Below are 11,237 nucleotides of genomic sequence, written 5' to 3' on the forward strand. Positions count from 1 at the left end.
ATTAAAATTATAAAATGTTATACGTGTTTTATTAAAATAGCTCAAATAACTATAATAAAAATCTGTGCAGTTCACATTTAACGGAATTCAAAAAGAGTAAATCTACGGAAAACACCATACAGGATAAATGTATAAGCATATATTATTGTGTAAAAAAGATTGTCTATTATAATAATATTAATATTTAATTATATTATTTTCTTCGTGGAAATTGAAATTGAAATAAAATCGTAAAAAATATATTCACGTGTCATAATGATGTATAATACTCGTATGTGTTACGTTTATACATTCAATTTCTTTTTATTTTATGTGAACAAAAATCATTTTATAGTAGCTCTATACCTCAACATGAAAGGTTGTTCAAATCATTTTTTTAAAATGAGGTTCGAGTGCAAGGCTTACAGTCATTAAATTGTATTAACTCATAACTGTATTACAAATTATATTTTAAACGGATTTATTTAATAGGACATAGTATTAGAGAGGATTAAGAATTTATCCCTATTCATCCCCTAAGAGGGAGCTAAAAAGACTATAATAATATAATTATTATTAATTAAGAATTAATTTATATTAGTATCGTTATGATCGCTTGACGTAAACAGTATGCGTATTGATTTTGTTATTAATTTTAGATATTACTCGGCTGGGCTGGTGATTATCCATGGATGAACGTAACCAAGGTGTACGCGATCTGCCTAGTGGGCTGTGGAATTTGCTGTGCCATCATGCCTCTGTTCATCAGTAGCTTTTGGTCGCTGATCGTCATCGGTGCCTTGTTCGGCCTGTTCTTTGCTTCCAATTTTTCGTTCACACCCGCCATTTTGGTAGAACTCATACCGCTAGACCGATTCACCACGGCATATGGTCTGATGTTACTGTGCCAAGGTATCGGAAATCTATTGGGACCGCCGTTGGCAGGTAAACGGAAAGCGCATATACATCTTATATAAAATATTTATTATATGAATCGATCATAATTATAATGTGCACAGTAAGACATAGATTTTGTACCTGTGCCTGTGTATATTTTTCTCGTTGATCCTTGATAAGAATAACAAAAGTACTGATATAAATCATTTTTTATCTTGCACTTGATTAAAAGTCAAATAAAAAATTAATGAGTCTCTTAGACTTAGAATACGATAAAATAAAAAAAAGTATAGACGTTATCTAAAAATTGAGTAAATAACGAACTAATAAATAAAAACAAATTATACTGTATAAAAAAAAATTAAAATATAAATTAAATTAAAAGCCGTACTACATATTGTACATTATATTCTATATGATATGCGCTGTACATACAAACAATTATTTCACTTCTACAGTCAGAACGACTGAGATAACATATTAAATTCCTCAATTCCTATAGTTGCTTATACATATGGACTGTTGTACAGTGTATATAAAAGTATAATAGTATATATTTTAAACGTCTTAGTTGAAATATAGTAAAAACTGAAAATTTCTTACTGTTATAATCATGAATATTTAAATTCCTTAAATAGTTGTAGTTATACTTATTTATAATTTTTAACGGACAAAGAACATTTTTTGAGAATCCCTTAGAGATTATTATAATGTTTTACATTTCTATATTTTACCATGATAAACCGATTGTAAGATTACTAAAATAATAATCATTTTTTCTGTTAACAGGTTGGGTATCTGATTTGACTGGCTTTTGGGACTTATCTTTTTACTTAGCCGGTTTTTGGATCGTTTTGTCTGGTGTTTTCATTGGACTCATTCCATTCACGAAAAACCGACTATTGTGGGGCGCTGGCCAATTGGAAATCGAACGTGACAGTGTTAGATCATAAAAATATACAACTTTATCTTAAAATATAAATAGGAGACCTTAGAAATGTCTCATAGTATGAGTTATATTCATCGTATTGCGATATACACGTAATCTTGTAATATGAGTTGTTTAAACAATTCTTTTTTGAGTATTCTCCTGTGATGTACCTATGAAACTGCGAAACCACTATCAACTTTAACCGGTTAAAGTGTTCGAAAATAGTTTTTTGAGTTAATGAGGAATGTTGAAATACATTTTAATTAAACGGTTTGTTTAAATGTTTACTGATAATATTTTATCTATCCAAAATAATAAAATAACTAAATAATATTCTAGATTTTATTTTAGTATATTTTATTTTCGATTAAGTCATTGGAAATATTATTCTTTTTAATTCGATATTCAAGTAACGTAGATGAATTATTTAAATATTTTTAACATTCCGATCAAACTCAAACAAATTAGGTTCTAATTAAGTTCGAGAGTTCGGAAGCAAATGTGAATGCCACAGCTCCGCAAATCTTTAAAAGGCAACATACATATTTTATGTATGCATATTATTTGGCAGTATTAAAGGAAGGCAGCTAATAAAATATGACCCTCTAATATTATTAATTATTATTATTATTATTGATTTTGTATCTTACCGTCGTAAATTATTATCTTGTTAAATCATAGAATTTATATTTTTTAATGAAATACCTATTTTACCAAATGTTGTGAATTTTGAGTTGTGTTATTTATATATTTAATATTATGATGTTAATACATTATGCTCTCGTTATTATCCTTCCGAAATTATAAACAATATGAAAAATCGTCTTTTAATCGCTGCCCCATTTAACCAATTACGTGTTAGGTAAATTGTTGTAGTTGCCAATTTATAAATAGGTATCGAATCACACTTAATAACTTATAAACGAATAAACGTATAAGAATTTAGAACGTAAGACAATCAAGTTCATCTTTTGTTTTCTGCCCGTCTTAATAAATTGAATTGTGTTAGTTGGATAATAGATTATTATTTAGTAAAAGTTCAAGTACCCAACGATTGACGATTTGTGGAGCAATATTTTTAGAATTTAAGAAAAGTGTCAAAAAATCTACTGATTTATTTTTATTTGATGTATGAATAATATTACTTCTTATTGTGTACCATTAGCATATTATTATTGTTGTTTTTTTTTCTCTCTAATATTATTTGGCTCAAGTATATAATTGTAATACTACGATCTTCCATTTTTGATTTTGTATGTCGATCGATATTCATCGTTGATCAATAAAATGTAAGAATGCGTATAACGTATATTGTAGCTGTTATATAGATATTTATAATATTTAGCATATAATTTTTAAAATATATTCAATGAATTTGATAAAGTTCGTTTTGGACAAATTATCACAATTATATCGTTGTTAAATACAATATTTACATCTGTTATTTAAATAATTAAAATATTTAATCTTAAAAGAGTTATACAAATACTAAATTATTTCTATTGTGTTTTTCCTTTGTAATATTAAGAAAGTCTAAAGATCACTATTATAATATCTACTATATTGTAATTATCCAGAGATCATACTCTAAAATAATCATATTGTTAACATTCAATATTGTTTTAGCTTACCAGATATTTTTTATTTTTTTTTAACTATTCTATTAATCGTAAATTCGAATATAAAATAGCACAAAATAAATTATTAAATGAAAAAGAAAACATTTTTTTTTTTTTTTTTTTTATGCGAAAATTGCTTAAATGTATAGGTATATAAAATATTGTGTGAAAAACGAAGTGCTGAACAAAAACAAAAAATTAACATATAATAGTTTCCCCCAGCGAAAATAAACAACTGATTGGTACATAATATGGTCACAAGAGAAATGAGCGCTCAACGGTATCATGGCGATGATTTTATAATACAATAATACAGCCTGTGGTCACTTTTCCGTGCTCACAAACCCATAGAAAAGCGGTAAAGTGCAGGTAATATTTGTCGTGCAATTATCGTCACGGGACGGTGAATAATACTTAGAATATGCTTGTAGTTAATAGTTGTCTGTTCATCTATCTTCTGATTATTTTATCATCCACTTAGATGGTGAGAAGAGTCAGAATAATTCAATCTGGGTTAATTCGGCTCCACGTCTGTTCTATCAAGCGAATTACCTACTTCAGCGCTTTGTGTATTTTGGTTCATTTATATTAATTATTCACAGTGAAATCTGTAGTATTCAATGATATTTTAAACAATCAATTACTTTATGCGCTTGTACATTTTAAACTATACTAATTGATAATAGGAAATGAATAATATAACAAGTAAAATAAAAGGTTTAATTTATCACACGTTATAAAGTATAAGAGTTAATTTTATACCCATTAACTTTTTTTGTGAATATATAAACTATAAACAATTATAATTATTACTAAATACTTGTTGACAGATGAAACAATTATACATTATATTCACGTTTTCTATTTTAAAATAATATATTTAAAAGTTTTGTCATAATATTTATAGCAACATAATATTAAAAAATTTAACAATTTAAAAAAGCAGAAATATGTATTACAATTACATCAGTTATTAAAACTGTTAATTAAAAACCAATATAATTAAAATTTAGTGAATTACATTATGATGATTAAATTCTATAAAAATTAGAAATTTTATGTCGATAGTAATTAACACTTATTACCAAAACATTCAGTTAATTAAAATATACTATATTTAAGTAAAAACAAACATTTTTCATCATTGAATTAAACATACTGATTACGAATATCGTATGAGATACTACCTACTATCCGTATAATACAATTATTATATTTAATACCAATAGTTTTTCATGATACAACACTTTTTGCTACCTAATACTTTTTGCTTAATATCCATAAACTGCATTTATTTGATAAAATATAATAACTTAATATTCATAACAATATTATGATTACTTTTTTAAATGGACTTTTGATGTAGTTGTATGTTAAATATAAAATACCACTAATACCAGAAAAAAAAAACCATGACATTAGTGTACCTAAAATGCCTATCCATATCGCCGTGTGATTATAATTCAATAATTATTGAAATCCATTATAAAATAATATAATTATTATGATAATTCGATATTGAGAAAATATGGGGCCAAAAGGAAAATTTACGTTGTAATCATAAAATTGACTAAAATTGTGTAATGCATTTCATACTCTGTAAAAAGCAAATAAACATATTAACATAATACGCAATACAAATTCTTAATTATTTCTTTTGTATAATTTATAGTCAAGATAAAATAACATTTTTAAATTTTTCCATATTAAATTTTTTTAATTTTTACTTTTTTGAATGATAACATTAATTTCATACTCTAAAGCAAAATATGTTTTGTAGTATTTCAATATGTAAAAATCGAAATTCGGACGATTATTAATTTATGAGTTATAAATATTTTAAGTTTTGGTGAACAGAGCAGTAGGTAAACTTTTTGATTAACTAATCGTCCATAATTTCAAATTTTATGTATTGAAATTTCCCAAGAAATTTTCTGATGCAGAATACGCATTTTTTTTTTTTTATTGATCTAAAAACATCGACAACAAAGGCCATTAGTTATAAACAGGTTATGATTTTAAACAGATATAAAATATATAATTAATGAGGTTACATATTTGTATATATAAGGTGGAACAATTTATTTTGTTTTGTAAAATTGATTATATCTAGATTTGTTTCATGATTGGGTCCAAGCGCCTTGTCTAGGTTGTATGATATCCTATGCATAACACGTTCTTAGTTGAACATTAAACAGTCGGATATTAAGTGTTCGACGGTTAATGCAGTTTCACAGGTTTGGAAAATGGGGGGGGTTCCTCTCTGGCCATTAGGAAATAGTGGATGATTCTGGTGTGACCAATACGAAATCTGTTAAGAACAGTCTACTCTTTCCGGTCGAGCTTTGGTTTTGTTCAGCGGAAGATGTCGTTTTTGATCTCGTTTAATTTAGTATTTTGTATGTTGGTTCATGATAAAATAATTACCTTATATAAGGATAAATAAATTTAAATATAATCTTTAATCATATTTATTTTGTTGTATACTGTGCATTAATAGTATCAACTATACATACGTATAACGTACCTACTAAAAGTCAAGATCAATGAACCCTACACATAACATGTAAGTTGAATAGGTAGTAATACATTTATAAAATGTCAATGTGAAAACAACGACATAAAAACGAAATATATTTTGAAATCCTTTACACTATAAAACTCCCTCCGCATGTATGACGTGTAGTTGAATTGAGCATGAAAATGAATTATAAAATACTTCAGAAATTTGCTTATAAATTTGATTTTCTAATTTAAAATTACATTAGCTATGACGCAGCATAACATATATAAACCAAAAGACAAATGACTGAGTGAGTTTTATTCATCGTATAAAATAAAGTAGTACAGTATATACATTTTTTTTTATTAGGAATATAGCAGCTATTTTTTAGAAGACTATTGACACATTATTTTCTTTATGTTTTCAGTTAATTTTATACATAAAAACACAATATTTATATTTTTTATTATTTGAAAATTGTAGTTTCAATTTTTTGTGTTTCATTAATAAATAATTCATTTTTTTTCTATAAATAGGCGTATAATGTATATGCACTGGTTGTAAAAATATTTTATATAACAATGTGTATAAAAAAAAATATTCTCGTTCAATGAGAAACACATGATTGGTTAACATACTATATAGAATGTATGAATATTTTTTTTATTAGAATGATGGCATAGAGGAAGTTTTAAATTTTCATTTTATATAGATTTTAATTTCCTTTTAATTTTCTACTTTTAGTACTTAGTACTTGGTACAATTCGTTACCATGGTTACCGATACATTGTTGATAAATTCTATTATTATATTAAATAAACATATTTAATTGAATTATTGGAAAATTTAGTTTAGGTTTCTGTCCAAACTTTTAGAACTTAGTAAAAAAAAAAAAAAAATGCCATAATTACATTATTTCAAAGTTTCATTGAACCGCAGTGACATTATTATATAATATATTATAGTGAATCATATTTTTATACTCAACTAACGTATATTTTTAAGTATTTATAAACTTTTAAAAATTAAATATACTATTTCATAACATTATTACGCAATATAAATGAATCACTATAACAAGAACATTTTAATTTAATTATAGATTTCAAAATAAAAATGTTCCCCGTTACTCATCTCGTGACCTTAATAAATGTTAAGAAATCAAATCCTCGTATAGGTTAACTATAATAATCCAATAAATGTATTTCGTTATAATAATAAATATGTTATGAATACTATCCTATTTTTGTACGATTATAGCCTAATACACTATGGCGATAAAAATCCATTTATGTGAGAATAGTTTTCATACTTTTATTTATTTTTAAATCATTTCAAAAACCTCTCTCAACACACTGGAATGAACCTGGCAACAGGAAAATAGAGCGGAAATAAACTATAATTTATAAAGTCTACATTCATCAAACTTATTTTGCTGTTCACGAGCGAACGAATAATATTAACAAAAGCAACATTACTAACAAACACAGAACAGAGTTATTATTACAGTATTCGTTTTTACTTGTTTCAACAACACATTAAAGCTCTTCGTCGCAATAGAATTTCTGTTGATATGGTATTTATTTTTGTTTCAAATATTGTGTTGTTTCAAATATTATGTTTTAGTTTATTTATTTACAAGTAAGAACATCATAGTTAACATATTACGTTCTAAAACAACAGCAAGTCTGCAACAGTATAACCCTAGAATATAAATTATTATATAGGTAATGTATGCGTAACACAAAACATGTCTTAAATTCCGTACGATACTGAATAAAATAAAATACGAAATATTTGTTGTATAAATAATAGGAATAATAATTATAGGCTTTCAAATTGTAAATAACGCGTTTTTATCCATATGGTTGAATAACCGTTATTAACTTTATTAATCGACTATAAAATATACAATAAAACCTATCATTTTTCCAAAAGTTTACGTGAAATTGATTTTTCTACTTACGCGATTACTAATACACCTAAGTCCATTAGGTTTGATTAAAAATATTAATACAGGCGCTATAGGATTGATAAAAGTAGGTATAGAATAAAAAAAAATAAATACAAAGTATTAAGCTGCTTGGTAACCTGGTGGTAGCTGGGGGCTGGCTGAAGGTCTTTTAAGTATTTATATCTTAAATTACACAGGGCTTCATAAATCTTAACGATAAAACTCCGGTATATTAAATAGTAGTGTACAATAGCAAAACAATAATATAATAGTTATTATTGATATTATAACATATTTAATTATTCGTATATACAACAATATAATAATACATGTACTCTCACCATTGGATAGTAATATTGAATGAGTATATTGCATTATATTAAACTCGTTAAGACTGGTCGATGTCTAATCCCATTAAAAGTTCACAATAATTGCTAAATCAATGTACTAAAAACAATATTTTTTACATGTTAAATAATATCGTTGTTTTTATTTTAGTCGACATTTACATTTTTCGTTTAATTATTTTTTTAGACACTGAGCCGAGCGATGAATGTATTGATTTTACAATGATGTATTTTTTTTGTATGCGTCCATACACGGGTACACGATAAATTGTTTATAAAAGGATTTAATTTTCAACTTTGGGGGTTTTTGATAGGAATTTGAATATAGTTTGTACAATAAGTTTAAAGAGTTTTAAATTAGAAACAAAACATTTAAAAAAACGAGTATTTTTAGGCTAAACCAGATTTTGACTAAATTCTTTTTTTTTATTTCTATTTTTTGATCATCAACTATTTATATTATAATTTTCCATACAGTATGGTATAGTTTTTAAATTATTTTCAAACTATTAATAAAAAATTAAAATTTTCGATTTTTTTTTCAAATGTCAATACAAATATATGATTAGGTAAAAATGATTGAACGTTTACTCCAAACCTTCTCGAAAACATTTTATTTCTCAAATAAAAAATATCAAAAATTTATTGTCATATAATATTTTTATAAGGTTTTAAATTTAGAATTTTGATAAGATTCGTGAAAAGTTTGAAAATACAAGTTATTTTGTAGCTACAAATATCTGTTTATACCTAAAATTTGAAAATTAAATACAAGGTGTTTAAACTATACCTATATAAAATAATAATTCTATAGGAAAGTCAAATTAATTTTTTATGAGTATTTGAAGTTCAAATTTTTAAGGCATTGGATATTTAGCCGTATAATAACTATTTCTGTCCTAATGAGATTTTTTTTTGCTGTTGTTGTTTTTTAAAAAACAAATAATCGTAGACACGTGAAATATTCAAAACATTTTTATATTATCATTTAATTTTCAACAAATTTTAACTCGTTTTGCTCTATTTATAAGCATGTTACATTTTCAATGTTTTTTTTTTTTTTTAATGTCCATAAAATTAATCACTAGGTCAAAATTCTTGAAAATTTATTACAAGACTCCGCATAAATTGTATCTATATACAAATATTAAAAATATATAATTATAAAGTATTTTTATATGAATTTTAAATTAGACTTTTGATGAAATTCGCCGAAATTACAAAAAATTACATACTATTTCGTATTTAAAAATGTATAAAAACTTTTCATTTCATATTTAAGTTTTGAAAATTTGAATACAATATTTCTCATAAATATTTTATACTGGAACCATAAAAATTAAAAAATATATACTGAAAATCATTTTTGTAGAAATTTTACATTCAAATTTGGACGAAAATATTTATTTGAAAGTTAAATAACGTTAATTATTCTGTTATAATTAATACCATTATTCGTGGTAACTTAAAACTTATTTATATTATATTATTATAAATTTTAATATACGCAATAACATTTTGATTTATTTTAATATATTATTTATTTATACTTTAAATCTATCGTTACTGTTTTACGGTATTTACAGAAACATGTTATAAGATTTATAAAAATATCTATTATTATTACAATTAAATACTAATAAGTAGTAATTTAATAAATATAATATTTTCGGAAAAAATTATATCAAATGACCCTAATATTAAAAGTAAAATAAATGACTTAATTGTATCGTGAAATAAACTTCGTTATATAATCTGATAGACCATTTTCGCTCAGAATCGTTTTTCGTATACAATGATATGGCTATCATTATATTCAAATTTAACACACCTAAATATCGATCTACTCTATATCTTATATGTACAGCGGAGCAGTACCCACTTTCCTACCTATTATTTTATTTTGATATTATGGTTTATGAATGCTTTCACGTTATTATTATACCAATCTAATGGTCCGCGCTACTTTTTGTAATTTAAGTTTAAATTGTGTTTTTATGTTTTGTATTTTATTATTGATTAGGTAAGTATTGAATATAAAATTTCAAAACATGGACAAGCAATATAAAGCATTATTCAATCCAAAAAGAAGAAATTACAAATCCGTGACAGTGCCGTCATTTCAATTTTTGAGAAGGGAGGGGGGGGTCAAAAGGTTTGACCGGCCCACATAGCTAGAAAAAAATCCATATCCATCGGGACACCGGCTCATAAATATCCGGACACCAGCCCATATTCATAAAAATCCATCCTGCTATCAACAAAGTGAAGGTAAAATGCCCATCTTGCCATCCCCCAAATGACGTCATTGATCTGCGACCATTAATCATATGAGATGCATTTAAAAATAATAATCGTTATCCAAAAATGTAACAATCAAGAGTAGTAAATACAGCAGTATATATGGTATATCTACTTTTTTGTAGTTGTAATTTTTATAGTAACAATATGCTCATTTTTCATCGTTCAAAACTATATTATCCTTGACATAATAGTTAGAGTAACAAAATCGTATTACGATGCGCAAGCGTATTCTATTATTATACATTATTTTACTACTATATGTACTACGTCTACAAATATAGTATTATACAGACTACAGAGACAGAAACTTTGCCGAGAAAAATGTGTCTGGTGATCGACGAGGAGATGGCGAGTGGCGGTGCGGCGGTGTCTTCTCTTCCCGTCACATTATTCTTCGACTACAGCTGATGACGGTCAAGTGCAGTAATTTTAAAACGATTATGTATCGATTTCATTGATGCATATTTTCATACATTGTGGGAAAGTGGTTTTTAAGGAATCTAGTCTCCCAATAAACCGTTCGAAAATAAAATATCTGAAGAATTAGCATTTATAATTCCCTTCAAATACACGATGAGTATTTATTTGTTTAACTATTAATACTAGCATTAATATGTATTCATGTTGAAAAAGCAATACAAATATATTTTGAACAATAATTGGTTTTAAATATTTTAAATTTTCTATACTTAAAACCTATTAG

The 11,237-nt window shown here is 25.5% G+C and overlaps 1 protein-coding gene across 2 annotated transcripts in view; it reads left to right on the forward strand.

Annotated features, from left to right (window-relative positions):
* The window catches only part of LOC113556017, a 39,683-nt gene extending 36,466 nt beyond the window's left edge, over nt 1-3,217 (forward strand). The window contains exons 7-8 of one of the 2 annotated variants that reach the window (XM_026960708.1): nt 639-924; nt 1,666-3,217. In XM_026960708.1, coding sequence (XP_026816509.1) covers nt 639-924; nt 1,666-1,829 — 450 coding nt within the window. In that variant the 3' untranslated portion in view covers nt 1,830-3,217. The remainder of the gene's footprint in view (nt 1-638; nt 925-1,665) is intronic. The other variant, XM_026960709.1, reaches the window with a different exon arrangement.
* The last annotated feature ends 8,020 nt before the right edge of the window (nt 3,218-11,237 follow it).

Source organism: Rhopalosiphum maidis, chromosome 4, assembly GCF_003676215.2.
Source record: "Rhopalosiphum maidis isolate BTI-1 chromosome 4, ASM367621v3, whole genome shotgun sequence".
Classification (NCBI taxonomy): domain Eukaryota; kingdom Metazoa; phylum Arthropoda; class Insecta; order Hemiptera; family Aphididae; genus Rhopalosiphum; species Rhopalosiphum maidis.